Here is a 27,413-nt window from a genome sequence, read left to right on the forward strand (position 1 = left end):
TGTGCACAAATACTAAAGAGATATTGAATGAAAATACAGTGAAAGAAATACTCAAGAAAGTGGGGGGTTTTCTAGATAACAGGCAGCAGGCTGAAGCTATGCAATGAGACAGAGGAAGAGAAAGAAAAGGAGAGAAACAGAGAAGAGGTGAGAAAGAAATTAGGAAGATAGAGAATATGTCTGAGGGCAGTCAACAGCAGTTTGCCAGCATTGGTGCGGGGAAAAAAAATTCTAATGAAAATATGCTGTGTGAGGAGGTTAAATATAATTTCATCATATTATGCATCATCTACTTTAGGTACTGTGCCAATGGCTAAGCTTTGCAGAACAGCACCCTCTAGAAAAGGCTTGGATGTTGGTGTTAAAACCATAAAATAATCATATATGTAGATGATACTTTAATAATAATTTCTAACTAGAGAATTCAGTGCCTGACAAGTGGTAAAACTAAGGAATTACAAATATAATGTAATCATGTTACTGTAGGTACAGCATGTAAAGAGTCATTACAAGATTCTCTTTAGTTCTGCTTTAACTATTGCAATTAATTATTAAACCATGACAAACTTAGGGATGTTTAAAAACCATTAGTATACCCAGAAATGTCCAAGCAGGAAAATAAAGGATAATATCTTAAAAGTTAGTATTACTTCATGTACTTCAGTCTTAGCAGCAGTGCTGTGTGAATGGTCTGCTGCTCTCTGTAGACCTGAAGGAAACTGCTTCACCAAGCAAAATGGTCACACTTCAGTATGTTTTGACTCACAAAAGTTTGGATTTGGAGAAAAGTTTGTACAATGATGACAGGGTTTTAAAGACAATCCTTGGGCTTCAGTGCTACTAATGAAGTGAGATCAGAAAACATTCATCTAGAGATTAGCTAGATTAGCTGTATTAGTTGCTAAAACAATGAAAATAATGGTTGGATGCTGGTAGTTATACCATAAAACAAGCCAATATGCAGATGACACTTTGATTTGATGTTAAGATATGAATATTAGTTATTGGTACTTTAAAATGTAAAACTAACTTCTTGAGGCCTCAAAATTCAGATCATGCTGACAATAATGCAGATAAATGTTATTATCCACGCTGAAATGCCAGTTGAATATAGTTTAGTTTAATGAACGCAACAACAACAACAAAATGATGCCTTATGCCACAACATAGCATGGTCAGTATAGCACTATATTTTTTACCATGCTCATTAAGCAAGCATTTAATTACCTTCAAGTTCTTCCCAGAGTTTCCCCAGGTGCAATTACAACTTGGATGTTGATGTGAACGATATTAGTCGCTCACATAACATACTGTAGAATCAGCACCATCATCTGATAAGCATGGCCGCTTCCTCTTGTTGTTCTCAGCAGGTTAATGTTCCATTCTGTCTTCTCAGACTCTCTCTGTGATTTTTCTTTTAGTGTTTCAGTAGAGCCAATTACACAATTTAGCTATTACTGACATATTTCTGTGTTTGTGTTCTAGTGAAGAACATGTGCCATTATAAAACAGTGATTAGATGGAGGCAGGGGTGGAAATTAGCCACTCGCGTGTGATTTTGTGTAGTGGCGGGTGAATTTGCTCAACCTACCTAATAGTGTAACAGAGATTTGTGACATTCCACAACACAAATTGAATCACGAGTCTGCGTGTTTCACTCGGACACTTCAACGAAAGACACAGAAAAACAATGTGGCGGTATATCGCAGGGGTTCACATTTAAAGGTGGGGTATGCGATTCTATTCCAGTACACATCTTTTTGTCAAATTAAGCAAATTTCTCCTCACCGTCTGCTAGCTGTCCGTTCAGTGTGTGCGCTGGCTCTGTAAATGCTAAACAAAGTGGTTCCACACAACACTATTCCAGCCATGATTTGTGTGTCAGGTAACGTTATATGACTTGCCCACGGACTTAAGTGCTGCCTTTGATACAATTGATCATAACATTCTTTTAGATAGACTGAAGCACTGGGTGGGCATATCTGGCACTGCACTAGACTGGTTCTCATCTTATCTGTCCAATAGGAAATTCTGTGTCAGCATTAATAACTTCATGTCATCCTTTTCCCATAACAAGTACGGTGTGCCTCAAGGTTCAATTCTGGGACCAATATTGTTCTCCTTATACATGCTTCCCTTGGGTGATGTCATCCGCAGACATGGTATTTCTTTTCATTGTTATGCGGATGACACACAGTTGTACCTCCCTGTCAAGCCCACTGACCTTAGTATGCTGAGTTCTCTGCAGGACTGCCTGTCTGACATAAAAAAATTGGATGTCGATAAATTTTCTTCAGCTCAACTCAAATAAAACTGAAATCCTTGTTATTGGGCCCCAACACATCACTAAACAAATACTGCCATCTACTGGTAACCTGTCACAACACATCAAGCATGTTGCAAGAACTCTTGGTGTCCTGTTTGATAGCAATTTATGTTTTGAGCAACATATCACTAAGCTTGTCCAATCATGTTTTTATCACCTCAGAAATATTGCAAAAATACGATCTATATTAAATCTTAGTGATGCAGAAACTGTTGTACATGCTTTTATCTCCTCACGCCTTGATTATTGTAACAGCCTGTTCACTTGTCTTAATCAAAAAACTCTGAAACGACTGCAGACTGTACAGAACTCAGCTGCTCGGCTGTTAACCAGGACCAAGAAGTACGACCACATAACACCTGTTTTAGCCTCTTTACATTGGCTCCCTGTTGGTTTTAGGATTGATTTTAAGATCTTGTTGATTACTTTTAAGGCTTTCATGGCCTGGCCCCAGATTATATTTTAGACCTTGTAATCCCTTATGAACCCTCACGTAGTTTGAGATCTTCGGGCAGGGGTCTCCTGTCTGGTCCTGAGTCCAGGATGAAAACTAAGGGGGACAGAACTTTTGCTATCAGGGCCCCGAGGCTCTGGAACAACTTGCTCGAAGAAATTAGGTTGTCTGAGTCAGTGTCTTCGTTTAAGTCTTGTCTCAAAACACATTTTTATCTGAAAGCATATTCTGATTTTACCTGAACTGGTTGTTTATTTTACTGTTTATCTTATTGCTTCTGTGTATTTTATGTATTTTATTTCTTTATATTTCGCCATTCACTGTGGTATCTTATTTCTCTTGTTGTGAAGCACTTTGTACTCTGTTTTGATAAGTGCTCTATAAATAAAGTTTTATTATTATTTTTATTATTCAGCTTACATTTTAGTTTGCCAAGATATGCTGTTGTTGTGATGTTTGCTATAGTAGCAGGAGAGTTGAGAGTATCGCTGTCTGGAGCTAGTGTGCTGGCTCTGGGAAACAGTCTTGTCCTCTCTGGCTGTTAGCGTCGCAGCAACAATTGTAGCGACAGTTTGCTAACCTTCAACCTAGCTAACGTTAGTTACAATACTTGCTGTGTCGTTGTTCGCTCTCTATCATGGTATTTTTCATGGTATTGGATTTCTCCAGAATCGCAAACCCCCCGTTTAAGGTGTGTTGATTGATTCGCGGCATCAACTCATACATTAAGTAACATGCAAAAAAAAAAATCCACCTTAAAAGTTGCCGGTAGATGCCGGTAACCTTTGAGCAGCAGTCTGTAGGTAGCTAATGTTAACTAGTAGAGATGAAAAGGCAGCAATTCTTTAATTCATCATTCTCTTCTGACTGTTTCTTTATTTGTGATGCATCTGCAAAGAAACATTACAAAGCCAGCCTGTTAAACATGGCCAGTTTGTGCTGCATCCACAATGCCTGCAGGAAATGAAAGCTTGCTTACCAGTAGCTCTGCGTGCACTCCAACTTTTCCTCATAATGGATGAAATAATGAAATAAAATAGCCTATTGCTTGAATATTGTAGATCTTGTTTTATTATTTGCAGTTACACACTGCCAGTGTTATGACGATTTATGGTGCCTTGTCAAAAATTCTACCTTATGTGTTTCCATTTTAAGTTGTGTATATCCCATAAAGATATAACTCACAGTATTATGAAGGTATATGTTTTTTTGATTACAAACTGGGGTAAGTGTACTGTAAGAATATGGGGAGCATATTTTGATACTCTATGATATCTTTATTTAAGATTTCAGGGGTAGGGTATTTTGATAGACCAATATCCCCTATCAAATAACCAAGGCTAACAGTAATTTCTAGACTGTTGGCGTTAATACAAATCGAACAAATCGCTATAGTATACTGGTGCAGTTGTCATGACAACAGAAAAAAAAAGGTATGTTAATGACAACATTTGTACTGTATAATCACGTGTATTGAAACACTAAATAGGAGAAGACAGAAACAGCTGAAAGTTGGGCTGCAGCTAAAGATATTTTGATTATCCATTAACCTGCAGATTATTTTCTCAATTAATCATCTGGTCTATAAAATATGAGAAAATAGTGAAAAGTGTGCATCACACTTTCCTGAAGGGGAAGGTGAAGACATCTTAATATTGATTGTTTATGTCCAACTAACGGTCCAAAACCCAAAGTTATTCAGTGTATTATTACATAAGACTAAGAAAAACGGTAAATCCGCACAACTGAGAGGCTGAAACAAGGGAGTAATCGGCATTTTTGCAAGAAGAATGACTTAAATGGTTAATCAGTTATCATAATAGTTGCCAATTAATTTTCTGTCAGTTGATCAACTCAATCAACTAATCGTTTTAGCTCAGGTTGGAAGCAACAAAGTTGGACATGGTAGGTTGACAATCAGCATTTTCAGAATGCACTGTTTTCTGTGACCATCCCTAGAGTATTACAGGTAATTCCCATTCATTACAACTTGGGTGTTGTTTTTGTTGTTTGGCCCATGATCCCCAGATATCAACATTTAACTTGGTGAGCACAATGTTATTATTAATGATAGAAATGATAGACAAAACTATGGAAATAAAACCCATGTTGCAATAAACCGTAATTATTCTTTGTTCTCATCCACTTCTACCAAGTGGAAAAACAGTTTTTAATGGTGGACGTTGCAATACCTGGACAAAGGGCCGAAACATGTTTTATTTTATTTTTTTACTTTTCTGCATTACTGTGGACATAATCGTAAAATAGATGTGTTAAATTGTGAGCATACACCCTGCTCTCTCTGTTCATCTCACTGTAAATGATGCAGCATATTACAGGGGCTTCCTCATTTATATCCATATGAAAAGAGATGGTGAGCAGGGTTAACAGCACTCCTTCACAAAGCCTCTGACACGCACACACACACACACACACACACACACACACACACACCCACCCCAGGTTGGAGTAGCTGGCTGAGCAGAGGTCACGGCCGAGCGCTCCCCCTCAATGGTGGTGAATAGGCGTGTGGCATGAATAAGTCCACACGCTTGTCACGCTTGGTCTCCATTAAGGCATGACAATAGCACTAAAACCCTGCCTCCCCCAACACCATAGGGTGCCACCCATGGCATATGTGTGTGCGGTGTCTGTATTCGCATAGACTTGATTTTTGGTGTGTGTATTTGTAGGTATTGCGCTTGTTGTAGTGTGGTAGATAGCTGTGTGCGTGTGTGTGTGTAGTAGGCAGATGGTGATGGCTGGTTAAAACGTCCCCTACAGTGAACCAGAGCAGGTTTCTCTCTGCAAAGAAAGACTCAGAAGAATTTCACTTTCTTTACGTCTCTACAGATGTTTGCTTCATCCATCTCTCTTTTGTTGTGACACCTACAGAGCATACGCATGTAGCCACCGAAGCTATGCTGTAGCTGCCTTCTAAAAAATGTTGGGGCTACAGCGGCTACGGAGATACCAAAGTAGAGACCACAATAGAATATGTTGCCTTGATTCTAGAAATGTCTGACCATGCTGATGATTAGATAAAATCAAATCTTCATTCATACTGGAAATATTCATACCATAATATTTCCCCCTCAAAAGTCCTCCTCACTAAAAGGACAAATTAGGTGTCTGTCTGAGTGTTATAGCTGTTAGGCTGAATTATCAAACCCCCACCCTTCCTCCCTCCGAACCTCCCTGCAGGGTCCGGGGGTGTGTGAAGCAAGCGCCCCCTCCTTTTGTAGTTACCTTGTTTGATCTGTGCCTGTAGCACCGGGTTGGAGGGCTGAGGGGGGGCAGCCAGCGTCCTGCGAGGAGTCTCCGGGGTTCCTCCTGGTCTGGGAGGCCTGGAGGAGGATCACAAAGAGAGGGCATAAAATATTAAAGGAGCAGGGACAAGAGAGGAAGGCCAACAAACACACACACATACACACATATCTATATATAGAAAACCAGCAGTTCACACAAACAACTTTTTTTATTTCTGTTTCCTGAAATGAACTGCTTGAATTTCAGTGTGTGCGTGTGTGTGTGTGTGTCTTCTCAGGCTCCAGCCTATTGAATTTTGGGTGGAGGACACAATCTGAACAGACTGGAGGCGTCTCACTTTCAGAGACACACAAACACTTCCAATACAACAATCAATGGAGTGATCGATAACGGTTGCCAGGCAACAAACCACTGCTAGGGAGCTCTACAATTAGCAGGTAAAATGGCTAAAATCTAGTGCAAGGACATTTTGAAAAGCGAGGGGAATTACAAAGTGTTAATATGGAGGTAAATTAATGTCTTTGATCATTATTGGGAATTTTATAACAAACAGGGCACAAACACTTGCACATCTTTGGTACAGTTCACGATTTTGCACCTGGACAAATCGGGGTGGCCACAATGGGTTGCAAAAAAAAAAATCAGTCGTGTTATCAGATCATTGTCTTAAATTCTCTACTAGCTGACAGAGGGAACTGCAGAGAGAACCTTTATTTGAAACAGCAACTTGATAAATTCAGTATTATGTACATTTCCAAGTCATTCCTCCATAAGTACAACAGTTAGGTTATACTCACCACTCTGCTGCTCTCGTTTCTCTTCTGACACAAATACAGTTTTCATCAACCATCATTTGCCAATGTTGCAAGTGTTTTGATGAATGTACTGGAAAATACTTGAAAGTACTGTTATATAGGTACTGTTATTACTTTGTAGAAATAAATGGGGGAAAGGGAAATCCACCTTAAAAACCCTTACTTGAGCACAGTAACTGAAGTACTGTAGAAGTACAAAAAAGCAAATATGTGGAAAACTGAAAATAAACGTAAACTCCTGGAATGTACTGCACATCACAAACTGCCAATATATGCTTTTCTGTTTAAATTATTATTATTATTATTATTCTGTTGTGTTTTCTTTATGAAGTGCCAGCACACACAATTATGTTATTCTACAGAGTACATCCAGTGAAAACCATTCGGAACAATAGAGCACAAGAACATGTGCACCCCTCACCCCACCCGACTCAAACACCTGCTCTCACTGCCTTTCACTATACTCTCTTTCTCTCCCTCTCCAATGTGGTACACAAAAACACACACAGAAACACACACAGTCTCACTAACAAAACACAAAAATGATGGCAAACAAATTCCAGTAAAACCAGTTAATCTGATTAAAGAATAGGTTCACTTTTTTCAATTCTATCTTAATACAATACTCACATACCATACTGTATTTACATTAAAAGAGCCATTGGTCGCTGCAATTATTCTGCCTGTACATACTGGCTCTAAAGTGATCCCTTCCTAATATGACTCTAATGGAAAACAAACTCCATAGTCCTTGTTCTGTGCAAGATTGCATTCTAAAGTTCAGTTGAAGTTAATATGTGGCTTCAGGAGTCTGGGTTAGACAGTCAAGTGGGAATGTTCCAAAGTTATGTCTTTTTTAGTACAAAGCTCCCTCTTTTGTCTTTTCACAGACAATGTTTCCTTGCTGAGCTGCAGTGGATGGTGAGTACAGCACAAACTGCACCAGAGTCCGCAATAACAGAACAGGAATAGAAATAATTTAGAGATCATTTTTACATTGAAGAAACTACACTTGCCTTTTGAATTATGACCACCACCAAACCTAATCTTACTCCTCAGACTCCATGTGTTTGTGAATTATATTTGATACAAGACTTCAAGAAATTCCCCATTTATTGATATTTATTCATACTTACTGCTGTGCAATATCCACCGTCTCATAATCATCTTAATAAACTACACTTAACTTGACAGTACATGCACTATTACTTATTATTTATATTATTACATTGTATTAATATAAGCGTACATTCTTATCATCAAACCGGTACTTTACACTTATTTTAATTTTATACTTAACCTAACTTAACCTAACTCAGATTAGCTTAAATTTCCAGTTCCCGTCCAATTTTTTCACAATTGAGAATGACTTCCGGATGGGAGCCGAAACGTCTTGATTCTGAAAACAGTGTCCAGATGACTACGAGTGAAACCTTTTCTACGTTAGAACACTCCTGGACGAATGAGGGACTACACCGTCTTTATACTTATATTCACTTTATACTTAATTTATCTTGCCTGTATTATAGTGTATTATATTTTTGATCTGCTTAGAACTTCTATTCCTGTGTGCATTGATGTGATAGTGAGCAGCTGTAACAAAAGAGTTTCCCCTCGGGGATCAATAAAGTATTTCTGATTCATCAGACTAAATAAATCCAGTTTGTGACATGGACAGGCGGACACCTGCTTTGCAAGCACACAGTGCATGTGGACATACTAATAATGTCCTCGGGAAGAAGGAGCTTCATATGACTCGTACAATAAGTATGTATTTTTATAGACTGAGGTTAGAAAAGGAAGCAAGAGCCAGGCAAACATAGAAAGTTTTTGAGGTTTTAATGTTTATTTTTATGTCAGTTTCCCAACAAGAGGAATTCCAGGACTTGTCCCACAGACAAGCTCATGCGCTCAGCAAGACTTGGTGGAAGGAGTGCTGTTGTGGTTGTTGTGATGAAATACTAAAACACTTCTTTTTAAACTCCAGCAGACAGGGTGGAAGCTTTTCTACTGTCATAAATGCAAGATGGGGAACATGAAAAAGCCAAAAACCCCAAACATTTTCAAATATTCACAACTGCTGGTTTTAAGTGTCGAGGTGGAGACAGCCAGAGAGAAGATCCTTATTTGAGTTTTATAAAGAAGTCTTCAGCTTCCATTTGTAGCTGCACAATAACCTTCTCTGATCTGGACATACAACAGAAAGAGAGTTCATTGTTTCTGAGAAAGTAAGAAACAGCTTTGAAAAGTTTTTCAGGCTGTGTGGTGTCATCTGTCCTCCAGCTGTGGTGCTCTTTGTTTCTGATGTTCTAGCAGCCATTTCCTGTTTATCAGCTCTGTCTTTCTTTGCTCTGTCTTAGACTTGCTCTCAAGGATTTCAGACTTGACGTGGACTTGCCTTCAATGACCTCAGACTTGACTTGAAGCTTGCTTTGAAAAGACTTGAGATTTGACTTGGGACTTATTTCCGTGACCTGAGACTTGAAATAGACTTGCCCTCATGGACTTGAGACATGACTTGGACTTGTCTCAACTGACTTAAAACCTGATTTGGACTTGTCGCTACTGATTTGAGGCTTTACTTGAGACTGGCTTTGAGAACACCCGAGACTGGTGACTTGCTTTGACAAAACTCAAGACTTGACTTAGACTTGCCCTTAACAACTTCATACTGGACTTGAGACTGGTTTTGAGAAGAGTCGAGACTTGGACTTGTCCCAGTTGACTTAAGACTTGACTTAGCCTTGCCCTCAAGGACTTGAGGCTTGACCTTGACCCAAAAGACTTTAAGGTTAACCACACCCTCAAATTCTGCTAGAACCCTCCATCCAAGCCTATTTAAACGCAAACTTTTAAACTTTCAAACTTTTAAATGCAACAGAGGTGTGTGGGAGCCACGTCTGTGTGGCCTCGTGGCTACGTAGTGTGTGACGTGGGGCCACGGGAAAGGGGACACCGGAGATGGACTGACCACCGCTCAGTATAGCATGGATAATGACGTAGAGCTGGTAGTCAGAGCTAATGAGCAGCTACTGTCAGACTGTGTCTCTGCTGGAAAGACAGGGAGTCTGGTGGAGCGTTGACAGTCCCTAGAAGCACATGTTAACATGATAGAGGCTTGCCTATTTCATCACAGTTAGGGAGGGGTGAGAGAATTTGGCGGAACTGAAGTTTCAAATCATTATTTCTGATTGGGCACAGACTAAGTGAGACATAGGATTCTCTTCTGGATGAGGCGGGTTAATTACTGACAACGTTATTCTGAATTTTGAGCAGAAAAGGCTATTTTGTGTATTATTGGAAAAATCACCTGAACTAACATCGTATGACAACAATAACCTGTGAGATTATGTGTACAGCGCAATTTTCATTAAATGTATTTCCTCTCTAAAACCAGCTCAGCTCTTTTTATTGTATACTAAAAAGATCAAATTTGGGTTGAGGATCTTTTTTTCACGATCTCTGGCTCTAAAAACACAGCTCTAATTATACACAAGGGGTTATGTTAATCAATCCTATCCAACCTGTACTCATTTCACCATAACCATAGCAGACGTTTACGTGGCTTTTAAGGTCCTGTATAAAATTAACTTGCACTGAAAGTTGAACCTTTACAGAGGTTAAACTACAGAGACAGTCACTACAGATTTTTATTATATGTTTAACCAATTAATTTAATAAAAATGATTTAACACAAAGAGAACTAAATTATAGAATGAAAACAGGTGAAATAAAAATCAGAGGCTGATTTTTTTTTTTTTTTAAACCCATCTCTCCCTCTGTTATTCTGTGCAGGCTTAACGAAAGGATGAAATGTTGTGTTGGTGTTACAGCAGCAGGAACTCGACCGCCGTTTTAAATCTTTCACAGCACAATGAGAACTCAGACAGACTAAACAATCAGCTTTACACACACACACACACACACACACACACACACAGACATAGCCTTGACAGTAGTTGAACTTCAGCTGCTGGTATCGTTGTGTATGTGAACAGTGTCTGTTTCTGTGCTTTGAATTCAGTTTCTGTTCCAGCTGGTTTGGGTTGTTATTTTGTTTTTCAGCTGGAATCACTGATAACCGATCAGATGTTTCAGGTGTGTTTTTGTGCATGGTGAATCCAGATATGTTGAGCTACATACTGTGGATATAGCATCCACTCATATTTGAATTACACTCATATTTAAATTAAACAGTTAAAATGTCTGTGTTTAAATCAAATGCATGGTTCTGTTTTTGTGAGCAGTGCTCCAAAGATTCTCAACTGATTTCATTGATTGATGTCCACAAGTTTCAAAATTGATGCAAAGTTTTCGCATACTGTGCATCAGCCCAGAGGTCTGACTGAAAACAATCAGGATAATCCACAGCGTTCAAGACAGCTGAATTGTGTTCAACTGCAGTTCTTCAAATGACCACTAGATGTTGCTCAAAGAAAACTGACTGTATTAAAGGAAAGAGGAAAACCTCTAAATTCTGAATAAAGTTTTGCCAGAAGAATTTAGTGTCTCAGAAGATAATTTCACTTTTTCTTTGGTAAGTCCTGACGGAGTTTGCTTACATCTGGAACAGATACTTGTTTTTTTTTGGCCAGTTGGGGGGCAGAAGAGTGCCACAACAAGCTTAAAAACAGACACCTCTGATATATTATCACTTTTTAAAGTTGTTGTAGCTAAGATGTTGTCAAACAGCTGCCTACTTCCACAGACAGCAGATACAGATCAACATTATCACCCCTTTGGAGTGTCCACACCAACTCAAAAATATCTTGTCTTTTTAGCTGCTAGATGTTACACTTTCTTCTCCAGCTAGTCTCTAACTGTGTCTGTCGTTTTGTGCTGGAAAAGTAGTGTCCAGTGGGTTTATCAGAGCTTGTTTGCTGTTGTTCAGCTGCCTGCTGCTGCTGGAGATGAGGTTGACGAGCGCGTTGAGACCAAACTAGATGTCTACCGATTCATCGGTTTGGCTGATTCATCTGCACCAATATGGATGTTTTACAAACTATTGTTACTGGCGGAACTTGGCTCCGATAGTGCAGCCTCCATCAGTCATACAGGGATGTACTGTAGCGATCGCCGCCTTTAAGCACACACACCCCTGCGTCACAAACCCACCCACTCATGGAACTCATGGAATACCTATGCTGGCATTTTAAACTAAAAAGGGCGCATCTACTCACCAGAGTAGAGGCCCAGTCCGTCCTGAGAGTGATCATCGATTAGCTTGCCAACCGGACTAAGCTTGTCTATTAGATGCAAGAGGCGTCACTTGGGTTTATTTTCATTGGCCAACATTTGTATTGCGTCTCAAACTGATTATTTTTGTTTGCTTCCTGAGATCCCGAAGAGGAGTTTTTTTCTTGAGATAAGGACTCATTCATTGTTAGTTGAACTGTGGGTTTTCTATGGCGCACTGACTGTTTAATACACTGTGGTCGACTTCTAATTCTCGTGTTTCTTGTTGTCTGCTGGTGCCTTTTGAAATACCTGATTTTTAGTGATTGTTAAGGGGCCATGTATTGAAAGACATGGGTCCTTTGTAGGGTAGACTGGTACGTAACTAAAAATATTATCTTTGTAAGACTTGCACTCTGGCACCCCGGCTCCTAGTCAAACCACTACAGTACATCAACGTTTTGCATTCCATTATAATATCAGGCTTTTCAACTGGAATTACTGACTTTGAGGGAAAATAACAGCTAAAAAAATAAAAGATCGCTCCCACCTATCAGCTTTTTCCTGCTCCAAACTATCGTCATTATATCAGCCTTTAAAATCCACTATTGATCGACCTCTAGACTGAACCATACTGTAAATGTGCATTCTCCTTCTCAATAAAACTACTTGGTTAAACTAAAAAAAGATAGAAAAGCATATTCAAAAGTTGTACGTACATATGTGTGTTTGTTACCTGACTGGTGCTTTCTTCATGTGCTCTCCGACGAAAGTGGCGTTGGTCATGCCCATCAGAGTGTTGGCCAGTGAAATTACAGACAGGAGGTGCTGTGTGGTGACAGCTCTTGACACACCGTACGTCCCCTTTCCCACAATGTCCAACAGAGTCAGCTTCAGACCCGTTGCCAGGGACAACTGCCGCAGCAAAGACTCCTGGGGAAACAGAAGCAGTCAAATTAACTGGGGACCCTGGAAATGCTGGTGTGTGGTGTAAAGGGGTCAACATGAGTGACCTGTCATGTGTTTCACTCAGCTCAGACACTATATACTGTATCATGTGCTTGCTGTCGGCTGCCCCTTCACTGATATTAGAACATTCCAGCTGCAGTGTGAACATTTTAAGTATCTGAAAACCTTTTTCTACAGACTGACCTGATGCTCTCTGTATTGTCTCTTCGTTATTTGTTATGTGTTCAGTTGTTTTTATTGACTTGTGAAGTACTTTATGATACTTACTCCATAAAGGTCCTACAGAAACGTCAATCACTTACTAATACTGTTATTACTGTCATGTCTGCAGTTGCTCTGTGATCATTCAGAGAAGGAAGCAGCAGGCAATTCTTTTTTTATTCTTATCATACTTGTGTTACTGTTTTAATTATTCTATTTTATTATTTAAAGTGAAGCACTTTATGGAATACAACAACATCACATCTTAAATAGCGTTTTTTTTTTATGTTATTCATTATTAGTTTTGAAATGAGTACCTAGTAGCATATAGGGTATTTAGGGCCTACACTAATTATTAATTTCATTATCAGTTAGTCGACTGATGATTTTTTCAATTAATCAAATAATGATATATTTTAAATCATATCTATAGAGGGGATGTAACTCAGTTTAATTTTACACAATTTAACCCCTTGTTCATTTGTTTCTCAGCAAATCATGTATTCATAACCATAACTTTATTCAATGAACATATTACACTCAATCCTGAATGTGTTGCCATCGAGAAAAACAAAAATAACATTTGTTATTTTATCTATGGAAAAGGCTATGCTTATTAATTTAACATATGCCCCTCAGACGTATTAGTGTCAGTGTGGAAAATTAACTTATCAGATCTTTCCTATTTCAAAATAAAGACCAACTAGAAAATTAATGCAGTAAGTCGCAAGTGAGGGACCACCCACACCGCCGCACTCACAGCTAGCATCCAATCACAAGGAAGCATCGAAGTAATGAGCTAGCCAATCACAGCACAGTAGGGCGGGACTTGAAGCAAAACGGGGGGTAACACATCTTACGCATATATTTCCTGGTTTGAGAGTGACTTCCTGCTTAAGAAGGAACTTCCTGTGTCAGTGAAAGTAATGGATACCAAAAAGATGAGACAAATATATATATATATATATATATATATATATATATATATATATATATATATATATATATATATAAAATAAATAAAAGAGTTAGAATGTACGTATGTGAGAGTAAAGAATACATATATGTGTGGAAGTGTAAATATATTGAGAGTGAAAATACATTTATGTGTTGAAAAGTAAATGTGTATATGTGTGAGAAGAAAAATATGCATGTGAAAGGAGAATGTATGTATGCTAGTGGGCCAGAATGAATTATGGCTTATACGGCCCCCTCATACATGGGTGACACCAGACAGACAGGTACCTTGAAGGTGGGCAGCATGAGGGACATGTGACCTCCTCTGGAGATCAGGCCGAAGGAGATGGGGCAGTGCGGTCTGAGCATGCCCAGTCGTTCCAGACAGATGCCGTCCAGCTGTTCGTTGAGACCCCAGGCGTGCAGGCAGGACATGAAGAGTTTGGCCGTGTCCATCGTCAGGTTGTACTCCAGCAGACTCAGAGACTTGGACTTCTCCTCCCGCTTCCTCATCTCCTCCTCCTCCTCCTCGTCTTCGTCCAATAGGTGCTCCTTGATAGTCTCCTTCATCGTCTCCTTGACCTGGTTTGGAAAGGAGACAGTTTTTAACAAAAAACTAAACAAAAATAATAAAAGAACAGCACAAGAATAAGATAAAATAGGGTAAATAATACAGAAAAAATTAAAATAAAATCCTGAAAATATGAAGACAAAAGACATCATATAGCCATCTAAGCTTTATAACCTGTATTTAAAAAACGTGCTGAGTTTGATAGTTTAGGACTGTGATGGATTTTACCTTCTTTTCCCTTTTGTGTTTACTGACCTGTTTGAAGATCTTGTTGGCCAGAAAGGACCCCCCCTTGTCGGCCCCAGCCTGGCTCTTCTGCAGCGTCTCTGGAGACACCAGTGTGGGGTTCGGTCTCTGGGCTTCCTCCGTCAGCAGCTGGATGATCACTGCCTCCACGTCGAAGAACAGCACGTGCATGTCAGGGTCCGTCAGGTTGGTCTTCATCGCCTGGACCACCAGGGCATTATGGGAGTATTTCGGCAGGTTGCCCTGGAGGAAAGCGAGAGAAACTGTGACGAGAGCGAGAGAAACAGTGATGTATGTTTGCCTGTGTTTCCACCATAGACACTTTGTACTCAGTGTGCTTTACTCCTGTAGAAAAAGGAAAATATCGAGATTCATGAGTCAGATGGCAGAGCTTCCTCTGGGGACATATTTAATCTGTCACCTGACCAGCCAGTCACAGTCTATATGTCCTTCTTCATGACTAGCCACAAATCAAAGCCACTATGTGTAGAATTTTTTAAGCATCTTTCAAATTATTCTGATGGCATAACTTTTTTTCTTCATAGAAAAATGAAACAACCCCATTGAAAATTGGTCTATTTTATCTGTTGGGTGATAATGTAACGGCATGCACCAGATGGCACTACACATGGTGGCTATACATGTCATCTGTACTCATTCGGAAATGGAATATTTAGTCCTGAGACAAAGCCTAATCAGGGGCAGGACTCAAAAATGTACTATTTCTTTACTCCAGTGATCTAGTATAGCACCTCAAGTTGGGGAACAGTTTTAAAAAGTAAGTCAAAATCAATCAATCAATCAATCAGTTATATGTTATACATTTGTACAATCCCAAACTGAAATTACCTTGATGACATTACTCTGAAATCATCAGGATTATTTACTCAGACTCGACAAAGCCCCACCAGAGCCACAGATTACAGACATAGTACAACTATTTTCACGGGTTAAGTTGTACTAACCATGACGATTAAACTGATCTTCTGTAATGTTGCTGGTATGATGTCAAATCGACTATGAAGAGATCATTTTCACTGTCAATTTTTGCTGAGAACACCATGCTGGAAAAAAACGTCGAGACGCCGACTCTCTAGATGAAGCGTCGCTGCAGCCGCGCGTGAGAAGCGTCGCTCAGGTAAGGCAGTGTGGCCCAGCCGTAACTGTATCCGTCTGCCATTTAGTGCTGGACAGGTAGTGTACTGTGGGTTTATCAGAGCTCGTTTGCTGAAAACAGGTGCCTGCTGCTGCTGGAGATGAGGTTGATAAGAGCGCTGAGACGGAACCACACAGTGGATGTGCATTAAACCAAAACTATGAGCTGAAAGAGGGTGAAAAGCCACTACGAGTGACCTGAAACAGCCATGTTATCCACTGTTAAAAAAATACTGATTAGTAAAATTAAGAGATCCTCAAAACTCAGTCATCCCTTTAAACACAAACTATCATACAGATACACAATTACACACCATTAGCTGTAATTGCCACTAAAACTAACACACTGCTCAATTTTAATTAGCAGAGACACATGCTTGGGTCTGAATATAGAACAGTGCTGTTTGTTTACAAGTTAATGACCTGATGACCAATCAGACAACTATGAGAGTCTGACTACGAGGGAGGAGGATGGGAGGAAGGAGTGGTTAAGGGAAGAATGAAGTGAGGAAATAAAGAACGAAAAGGTTACCGGATTTTACTCTGAATGTGTTTCATGACAAAATTTCTATTTGCTCTTGCAAATGTTTCCTTCCGCACGACACTGCTTCCTAACATACAGTGAGCGAGCCGACTCTAGTGGATGGAGATGTGCTACGATCAAGGTCGCAGCGCAAGGAGAGGATGCGATTCTTTTTTTGGTGCCACTTGTGATTTCTCCCTCTGCAAAAGAGTCAGTGTTAAGTTTGTTAACTTTTAATCATTTTCTCAGCTAGAATGATACATTTTTGTCGCTGATATTTTATATATTGCTAATTTACAATTATATAGGCTGTAATAAAGACTGATATTCAGTTACCGTCAAATGAGCTGGAGGGGAAACGGAAACATCAAGGACATTAGCGTCTATTTTGACCAATGAAAATAGGTTGGAGGTGGAGTAAGTGCACGAAACTTCACAAAAATAGAACCGGGGTGAGCGGTTTATCAAACAAGCAGCACAACGCTTAGCCTGTTCACTGACAAAACAATCTGATGTTCGTGAGGAGTGATGTGTTTAGTTAGTCTTTAGTTAGCCGGGCAGACAATGTTCGGATTCGGCCCAATTTAAGAATCGGACCAAATTTCTGTCAGATCAGTTGTTGTATGATGTGCAGTTTGTGCAGTCACAATGCCTGATTAATTTCCTGAGTGAATAACGATCTGGCTGTCGAACCATTGGATGGATTTCTAGCAGGTCAGAAAATCGTCTGTCTGCAGTTTGGGCAGTTCCACGGTCTGATTTCCTTAATGACTGCTATAAAAATTAAAAATAAAAACATTATAACATAACTGTAGTGAGCTTGTCTTGAGACTGCTGTGATATAAAACTGAACACTGTAGAACAGACACCATATTGTCTACATCTTCCAGACATCTTACTTTGTGTTCATAATATAACTGCACAAAGTAACGCAGCCTCGCTCTCTTTTTTGACAACACTGTAGAGGACACAGCCATCTTATTCGAATACACTTTATTGGGATTGTCAATGGAAAAAAAAACGAACAGGGGTTCTGCGCTTACATAAGCATAAGCATCATGTCGTGGCCAGTCGATTGATCCATACAGTGTGAGCATAAAAAAGGTTCTGGCCATGCAGAAAGGCCGATTAAATCGTGTAGTGTGAGTTAACACAACGCCTCCGTTTATTCACTTGTCATGTCTCAACCGGTAAAAATAGAAATATTCTCACATTGGAGAATCTGGTAGCAAAGAAGGTTTCGTATTCTTGTTTGATGAATAACTTTGATCGATAGGCCAATCAATTAACTGACTAATGGTTTTAGCACTAGTTATGTTCACACTGTAGACCTGCTTCTTTATCATTACAGTACCAGACTACAGTCAAAACAATAATGGATATTTGACTTTAAGACACTTGATACATGTTTCTGTTGTTGCTCTAATGTTTGTTTCTGTATGTCTGGAAATGCTTCAGATTTTTGTGTTTTCTCCATATTTAGGGCCCGGGTATGAAGGTGCCAGGGCCAACGGTTTATCGTTGGTAACCATAGCGCTCCCAAACGCACGCCAGGGTTGGTATAAAGTTTCTTTGATGTTCATGAGATTTAGTGGGATCATTGCTCTCATCATTCTGAACATATTTCAATTGCTTTTGAGAGAGTAGGTCCAACAGGTCAGCCATTTTGGATTTCATGCATTAATTTGAATGTTCAAGACATGTTTGAGGCCTTTAGGATGCTCAAAAACTCATGAAACTTTGCGTCCATAATCCAACAGGTAAATATTTCGATTTGATGTCGCAATTTGACTTGCATGGCACATCAGCTCTATAGCGCTCCCTAGTTACTTTTAGCCTTCAAATGCATGTTTGACGCCCTTGGTATACTCGAAAACTCAGGAAACTTGGCAACAAGAATATACAGCAACTGGGTTCATACGTGTTTAGCAGGCTCCATAGCGCCCCCTAATGCGTGGCAGGCCTTGGTCAGGATAAAGTTGCTCCGATATGCACCACATTTGGTACGCACATAGCTCTTATCGCTTCAGACATATTTCACATTGGCTTTCATTAATTCCGCCCAACCAGAAGTCAGCCATTTTGAATTTTGTGCGTTTTTCCAGTATTTTATGCTACAACTTTTTCAAACTCCTCCTAGAGGGTTTATTGGATTCATTTAAAATTTGGTTGACACAACCCTCAGACTAATGTGATGCAAAGTTGCAAAGGAATTGTTAATATTGCCAACGATCACACCTATGTGACAATCATAAGTCATAGTGCCTCCTACTGGCAACAAGAAGCAAGCCACATGTGACAAACATCAGTTAATGTACATGAAATTTACGTGTAGTCTGCACTTGATATGCATCAACATCATGTATAATTGGTCCATGTTGTTTAGCAGCAAGTATGGACACATGAAGTGATATTTAACTCCTTTGCACAGTGCCCGATAGTCACGAAGCTTCATCGCTGTGTCCATAGCTGCCGCTCACCCCGAGGTGCGAGAGGATGCGAGGGCCCTTTCAACCCTGCGTGCTGCTTTAATGTTATTATTATCTTTCTGGTTTAAGAAACACTTTTTAACCTTTCATGCCATTAAAGCTCACTGCCTTTAACTGGATATGACTCCTGTGAGAGAGACGGAGAGAGAACAATAATTAGCCGTGGAGACTCCTGACACCTGCAGCTGGGGGACACACAGGCACACACACACACATAGCTGTGATGCTGCTCCTCTATGTCACTCTGTGTGTGTGTGTGTGTGTGTGTGTGTGTGTTTTTGTGTATATAAATGAGGGATGAAAAAAAAATGTTGCTGGCAAATGCATGTACATTCATGCATGTACCAAAAGTACATGTACGTGCGTAAATGCATGTGTACTCGAGCCACACAATGCCACTACCACATTGTTGCTTGTCTCCTGCACAGAGCTCATTTATTAATTAATTAATTAAAGAGCTGTTTGATTCTAGCTTAAATCTTTTCCACAAAGACTGCCAATAGAACACTGTCTGCCCTATGATAAACATAGTTAGTGAAAGCTAGCTGGCATGTTACCCATCAACACTGAACTGGCCTCAGTGAACACAACGGACATAGTTTTTGGTTTGTTAGATGTCTTGACATTTGTGCCTCATCTCCATGTTTCAGTGTCTCTGTCTGTGTGTATGTGTGTGTATCTGCCTGCGTGTGCTGTTTCGGTGGGTGAACACTGCCATCTAACAGCATACAGCCACATTGCACACATATTCACACATACAATAATGAACACAGACATGGTGTTGGAGGGTTTTGTGATTCACCTGATATTAAATGTTTTCTGAGTCTGAATGAACCCACGCAGATACTGAAGCTACAACTGGTCATGTTTAGTTTTGATATCAATCTGAATTTTCTGACTAAAAAAATTCTAAAATTTTGAACAATTGCTATGGAGATCTCCTTAGTGCAATAGGTAGCAAATAGATATTTCAGACACAGACTTAGCCTTGTTTTGTGTCTATTCTGTTTTTGAAAAACAAAAATTTGACAAACTGTCTTACATATGCACACACACAGTGTCTGTTTTTGAAAAACTGATATTTCAATGCAATCTCTTATCTACACGCAAGCACACACAGCGTAGCACAATGTAGCAATCAATACTTTGGAATTTAATAAAAAAAAGAAAAAACTTGAAATAAAAATCGAAACTTTGATAAAAGTTTAGACTGTTGCCCCTGTAGAGTGGTCTGAGACTATATCTAGTTTGTGCCACTTTAAGACCCAGGAAGTCAGGTGTGCCAGTGGGAGATTCTTAAGTTACAAAAGCTGAGTTTAGGTTGTAGTCTGCCTCTTCTTTAGGCCCCATCTGAGAGGCATGTAAGAGAAGACTTAAGCAAGACCTAAAATAAAAATCTCAAAAGTCTCAAACCATGTTTCTGTAGCACCAGCTATCCAAAACTGCAAAGACGGATTCCTAATCCTTTACTCATTCCTCTGTGCCATAGAGCTCCATTGTTGTTAAAAAAAAGTATTAAAAACACATCAATGAGCCAAACCATTGCACTGGGTGACATGTTCCTTCAGTACAATGAACACACTCACTTTATTTTGACTCAATCCAGGGCTCCAGGGTTAAAAAACGACACCATCTGCAATCGATGAACGAGTGGACAATCTTCCCTCGCTCTACCCCTCCCATGCGGGCTACTGACAATCACACATGCTCTGCAGAGAAACACAGCTTTCTAAGTGCACCCGTTGGTGCCGATGTCATTTGGTACCTGCATTGGTTTAGATCTTTTCCTTCTTCACACGCGGTTCACCTGAAAACAGAATCGCGGGTAAAAAAAAAAAATCCAAAACGCGAGATTTGTTTTTTGGGCGACTTTATAAAACATGCTGCTGCTGAAGAAAGTTAATGCAGCAGAAACAGAACGAGGCGGAGCGGGGCAAGCCGGTGTGTGTGTGTGTAGTAGTCCAGAGGTGTAGGTGTGTGTGTGTGTGTGTGTGTGTGTGTGTGTGTGTGGAGAAAAGAAAAAGAGAACTGAAGGGAAACGCAAAGTAGTTTGTGAGTAAACACTAAAATAAGGTGGAGAATTAAAATTGAAATAAGAAATTACTTACTAGAAATAGAGTAATGTATTAATGTATTCTTTCAAATATTAGCCTTCTATGACTTATTATTTATTCACTCATCTACTGTATATAATTTATGTGTATAACATTTGTTTTTATGAGTAGCATAAAAGGGAAATACAACTCAAATCTCGTTATACAACCCTCTGTTGTAAAATGATAAATAAATCTACATTGTATATATTATCCCCGCTTAAAAAAGGTAACGCTTAAAATGTATTATTGGGTGCACAGAAATTATGAGCTGGTGCACCTTAATATAGAAGTTAGGCAAACCAGTGCCACCAATTTAAAAAGTTAGTCTGGAGCCCTGCAAGCCCACATACTCACTAGAGCACCAAATGTGGACTAATTTGCCAATGAAAATAGTCCCCAACAAATGCATTATTTCCTCCTGTTTGAGAAACATTCGTTAAAAACTACAGTGCCCAGTTGTTTTAGGAAATTACTTGGGCTTTTTCTAAATTGAAACAATATATTTCTGAGCCGTTAAAGATTTATATCTTCAGTAGGAACCAATGGGCTTGGAGCTGAGAGCCACAGACGGAGTAGAGAAGTCATAAAGTAATGAGAGATGAACAAACGCATTGGTTCTGGGCTTTTCATGCAATTAGTTGACAGTAAGAAATAACCTTATTCTTATTGTCTGTCTTTTAACTTCCAGTCAAAAAAGGAAAAAATGATCTTTTTAGCCTTAATTTTACCTTTTGCCATTTTTCTCTACACTTGTGCTAAATTTTTAAAGAACTTTACATTATTTTACTTTATTTTATTGTTGTGTTGTTTTTACTTCCATTCTCTTTTTGGATATATTACGTTTTAACAGTTTAAATGACCTGAAATGTGCCATATAGCAGTTTAAGTTTGTTTTTGTTTTACGAGCTACGTCAATAACAAATTTCAATCTTTGTGATGAATTCTGAATCTGAAACAAAATCGGTTTTATTCAGGGCTGCAACTAATGATTTCTCATTATCGATTCATCTGTGTGTCTTTACAATTACTCTATAGTGTCTTTGAAAAGTAAAGTGGGTGGCTTGGTGGTAGAACAGCTCGTCTACCAATCGGAAGGTCGGCGGTTGGCACCTGCCATATCAGTGGGTGAGTGTGACATGTAGTGTGAAGTGCTTTGAGTGGTCAGAAGACTAGAAAGGAGCTATACAAATACAGTCCATTTAAATTAACATTTTGAAATGTCTAGTTTTGTCCAAGTAACAGTCCAAAACCCAAAGATATTCAGTTCACAGTTATATACAAACAGAAAAGTAGCAAATCCTCACATTTGAAACAATGAAACCAGGATATGTTTTCACATTTTTAGTTGATGAAATTGTTGTTGATACATTTTTGGTTGATCAGCTAATTGTTTCTGCTCTAGTTCTATTTTTTTCCTTTCGTGTGACAAACACATTTCACAGATCACCAGGTTCAGCAAACCTGCCAGAGGACAAATTCAAAGTTACACATCGACTTACCCACACACAATGAAAATCTTAACAACAACAAACATCAGCTGTAAACACACACTGATGAAGGCTTGGAGCTGGCTTGGTGTAAAGTTTGGGTTGATAGTCTGACATTTCATGGTGATTATCTGTCATTACACACATCAGGGGAGTACACACTCTCTCACACACACACACACACACTGGGGATAGTGGGTGGTTTTGACCCATAATTTGAGTAGATACGACACAGAGGTGAGAGGCAGAAAAGAGAACAACAGTGATGTATTTCTGAGAGAACAGGGAGAAAAGATTGCAGCTGTTGTGTGTTTTCAAAAAAGAGCTGTGATTATGGCAGGAAAAAAGAGACACCTACAATAAAACCAACACACATAGGGGGAAAAGAAAAGAACACAAAGGTTATCTGGTGGAAGGGAAGAGAAGAAAAAGGACAAACACAACAGAAGAGGAGATGGAATGCTGAGCTAAATGGCTTCCAAGTGAAGCTCTAAAAGTCAAACTGTACCAGCAGTTGAACTAAATGCTGTTCAGACACTAAATAATTCATAGCGTTTGTTTTCTGTGCTGGGAGGCCCAGGTGGGCAGGCTTTACACTCCATCAGGGCTGATCAGATCATTTGAATCTGACAAGTGAACCTCTGGTCCTCTGAGGGGTCAACACAGATAAGCTGCCCCACGTAAAAACTGCAGTTGGAACAGTAATCTGAATGGTGATTTGTTTGAACTGTGGCTGAAATAATTCAATATGGTTGATTGTCGTGATGACGGGAATTCTTGTGTCCATATATATGTTTGACTGCCTTCAAATGTAGGGTACTTGAATGAATGAAATGTAATATAAATGGTAAGAAAGCATTATACCTTACTAATACATAAAACCAAGAATAGACCACTGATATGTTTGAAACGTATCAGCTGATATTCAATATCGATATTGATTTGAGCCATTCATTCTAGATCAGGGTGATGAATTGTCTGTATGAAAAACCCTAACACAGAGCTCACATTTCATTGTGATGCACTACAGTAAGAGTGGCTTTACAAATTATTACTACACTTCTAAAAATGTCTTTCCCCATTTTACCATTCTCTGTCAATTAATTATTTTACACAAAGCTGCATGCAGGGCCTATTTATTTGCCACTTGGGGGATGTGGAGTAAGATGAAAACTAGCCCCATTACAGGACCATCACACTGTGCGATGATCACCATCTCCTGCAATTTGGACATTAGAAATATGAACTCAATGGATGGTAAGAAATCTTCTTAGCAATTTAGAAGGCAGGAAAAACGACATCAGGTGGATGCAAAGTGAGAAGAAGACTTTGACCAAGAAAAGTCTTCATTAAAGTCGATACAAACTGTGTAAAATCAAAGATTACTACTTATTAAATTGTAGTCTTTGTATAGCTTCCCTCCACCAGTGGCAGCACTGCGCCCACTGCTGCTGAGCAGTAATCCAGTCAGTAAACCAGAAAGACATTCTGCGCCATCTTAGATTTGACATGATTTGTATAGACTATAAGACGGAAGCTCTGAAATTCCAGAGTAATTTTATCTATTATTAAAGTAAAACTGAAATCTACTAGAACTAGAATGACACTGCAGATATTGTGCATAGCTTTCCATTTTTCAGAAGAGATTTAAACTGTTCTTGGACATATTATGGAGAAAGCATGTAACCTTCAAGCCCCTGAGAGGGGCTTTTCTCATGACAGAAGTTAACTGGAGAGTCGACGTTGCTGAAATACACGCTGTCAATTTCTGTGGTGTGCTACTGACTGCAGAATGTCAGTAGCTAGTAACGTTAGCACTGACCACTACATATTTCTCTTTGCTCATGTTATTTCAACACCTGCTGAGTCATCCGCAGCTCCCGCACACTCAGTGCTGTGTTTGTCCCGCATTATAAAAAAGGAAAGAGTGTGGCTTGTTAGCCTTCCCACACAGATAGTGCACAAACCAAATCAAGGCAGGGTCAGTCAGAACCAAAACCTGCTGGAGAACACTATTGTAGGGGACGCTATCATTACAGACAAACAGATAAAACTTTATAAAACATTTCTTCTTTTTGGTCATTACAATTTTGACCGAATAAGTACACATGTTAAACACACACCAAGGATACGTGTACTGATTTCAGTTTGACTTTCATTTAAAAAAATAAAATAAAATACTAATAAATATGTAAAAAAAAAAAATTATTATATATTTTCACATTGTTAAAGCTGTGGTAGGTAACATTGGAGAAACTAGCAAGAGACAGCTAGATTTTGAAAGTATCTAACAGAAAAAATCCCACCCCTCCCTTCAGGCCCCCCTCCAAAGCCACTCCCCACACTGTCATGCGCAATAAGTGAACGGGCAGAGTGCACGCAGGTAGGCGGCCAACCAAACATTTCATCCGGGCCAAATCAAATGATTGGATGGGCTTATTACAGGCCTGTGACAGCCACAGATACCCGATTTTATTTCCGGAGCATTTGATTTATTGATTGCTGTCGCGATGTAAAGAGAATTTCAACAAATATAACAAAAAATGCCTCTGAAATACATTACCTACCCTAGCGTTAATTATTATCACAGAAGTGGATCTCTGGCTGAATCGATATCAAATCTGTTGGCTGCACTGGATGTGAACTGAATCTGTATCAGATGCAGACAAACCTGTATGAAGGCTACTGTGTTTTTCAGAGAAAAGAAACACTGTAGTTATTTTTCGTCTTTGACATTTAAGATAGTTCATCCTTCCCTGGGAGACACAAGTGGTCACACACACGCACACTCACAAACACACACACACAGTGGTAGTAGTGTTGACCTTTGGTTCGTCTCCAGCAGAGTTTTAATTGGTCTGTGACTTTAGCCAGTATCTGACCGACATGACCTGTCTGTCTGTCTGTCTGTCTGTCTGTAGACATGTATTACTCATGTTGTGGGGACATAAATCTGTTTACACAGTCCCAGGACTCGCCTTCCTTTTTGGGACAAAAAGTCCCCATAACGTAAATCATTACATTTTAGGTTGAAGACTTGGTTTAGGGTTAGGGTTAGGCAAGTAGTGGTTACGGTAAGTCTCCAGGAAATCAATGTAAGCCAATGTAAGGTCCTCTGAAGTGATGGAAACACGTGTGTGTGTGTGTGTGTGTGTGTGTGTGTGTGTGAGATTCATATTTGATTTCTGTGAAGTTCAGATGTCTCTTCCTCTTATTCTGTCTTTTCTCTTTGGCTCTTTGTGACATTCAGCATAGAACAGACACACAATACCTTTGAGAACCACACACACACACACACACACAGACACGTGTTTCCATCACTTCAGAGGACCTTACATTGACTTACATTGATTTCCTGGACTTTTTCACACCACTGTAAGTGATTATGAAAATGAATAGTTTAGACTGTAACTGGACCTCATATATCAGAAATAATGACAAACTGGTAGAAACAGGATGAAAAAGAGGCATTTTGTACTCTAATATTGTGGGGAGATAATTACTGTGTGGTCAACGCATATTTACTATATTATATAATCTTGACAGTTCAGCTCAGGTGGATTTAATAATAGTTTATTTTTCAATACTTGCTAAAATATACACTGTCTGCTATCACACACTGTTGGTCTACTATGCATTCACACCACAAACAAACCACATCAGATTCCGACTGGAACCAGACAAAGAGCCACCTTTTCAGGCGGTTTTGTTCCAGTTGTTGAGTCTGCACCAGAGTTGAGAGCTGACAGCTTTCACACCGACCCAAACAAACAGAGTTTGTCTGAAATATACCTAACAGGTTAGGTGTGAAAGCACAGATTAAGTGTGCTAACATGCTAAACTAACATGCTGAAAATGGTAGACATTACCAGCTAAACATTAGCATCAACATCATCATTGTGAGCATGCTGATGTTAGCATTTAGCTCAAAGCACCGCTGTATCTAAGAACAGTCTTACAGAGCCGGTGGTGTGGCTGTAGACTCTTAGTCTTGTTTAGTCTATAAAATGTCACAAAATAGTGAAAAATGTCCATCACAGTTTTCCAGAGCCCAAGATGACATCTTCAAATGGCTTGTTTTGTCCAAAGACACTCAATTTACAATCATAAAAACACACACAAAAGCAACAAATCCTTACATTTGAGAAGCTGGAACTATTTTGGTGATTCAATTGACTAGCAAAATTATTGGACTGACTACCCGACTAACTGGTTAATCCTCCAGCATTAGTGCACATGGCTGAAAGCTGAAGTCGTTTACCAAACAAAGCTTCCTTTCTTTTGTAGTGTGACTGTTAGCCGTTTGTCTGTACCTTGTCAGCATTGTCTGCAGCCAGCAGGTTGGTGGCGAGCGTCTGCAGTTTGTGCTGGGCCATGTTCTTCAGCGCCGCCAGGCTGCGGCGAGTCATTGCCTGCTTCAGGTTCACAGCCGAGTGGCTCAGTGCGTCCACAGTTGCCGGAGCCAGCTCGTCACAGGCGTTCAGGATCTCTACTGCCGTTATACCCATCACACAGCGGTCCAAGGCTCCTGAAAATAAAAAGTAAACAAATCTGTCTCACTGAAAAGGAATCAACAATTTGGTCAAGAGATTTTTATAACTAGTGGCCAGATTAACATGGTATTTCCCGATATATCAAGATGCTCTCGGCCCGTCGCCAGTATTGAGATATTATGTATG

General features: G+C 39.5%; 1 protein-coding gene across 3 annotated transcripts in view; it reads right to left on the reverse strand.

Annotated features, from left to right (window-relative positions):
• LOC122865207 (WD repeat-containing protein 7) overlaps nt 1–27,413 on the reverse strand; it is a 174,773-nt gene that overhangs the window by 117,341 nt on the left and 30,019 nt on the right. For all 3 annotated transcript variants that reach the window (XM_044173313.1, XM_044173312.1, XM_044173314.1), the window contains exons 15-19: nt 27,048–27,262; nt 14,994–15,227; nt 14,456–14,749; nt 12,777–12,973; nt 6,030–6,127 (exon numbers count right to left, since the gene is read on the reverse strand). In XM_044173313.1, coding sequence (XP_044029248.1) covers nt 6,030–6,127; nt 12,777–12,973; nt 14,456–14,749; nt 14,994–15,227; nt 27,048–27,262 — 1,038 coding nt within the window. The remainder of the gene's footprint in view (nt 1–6,029; nt 6,128–12,776; nt 12,974–14,455; nt 14,750–14,993; nt 15,228–27,047; nt 27,263–27,413) is intronic.

This window comes from Siniperca chuatsi, linkage group LG18, assembly GCF_020085105.1.
Source record: "Siniperca chuatsi isolate FFG_IHB_CAS linkage group LG18, ASM2008510v1, whole genome shotgun sequence".
NCBI classification, from domain to species: Eukaryota; Metazoa; Chordata; class Actinopteri; order Centrarchiformes; family Sinipercidae; genus Siniperca; species Siniperca chuatsi.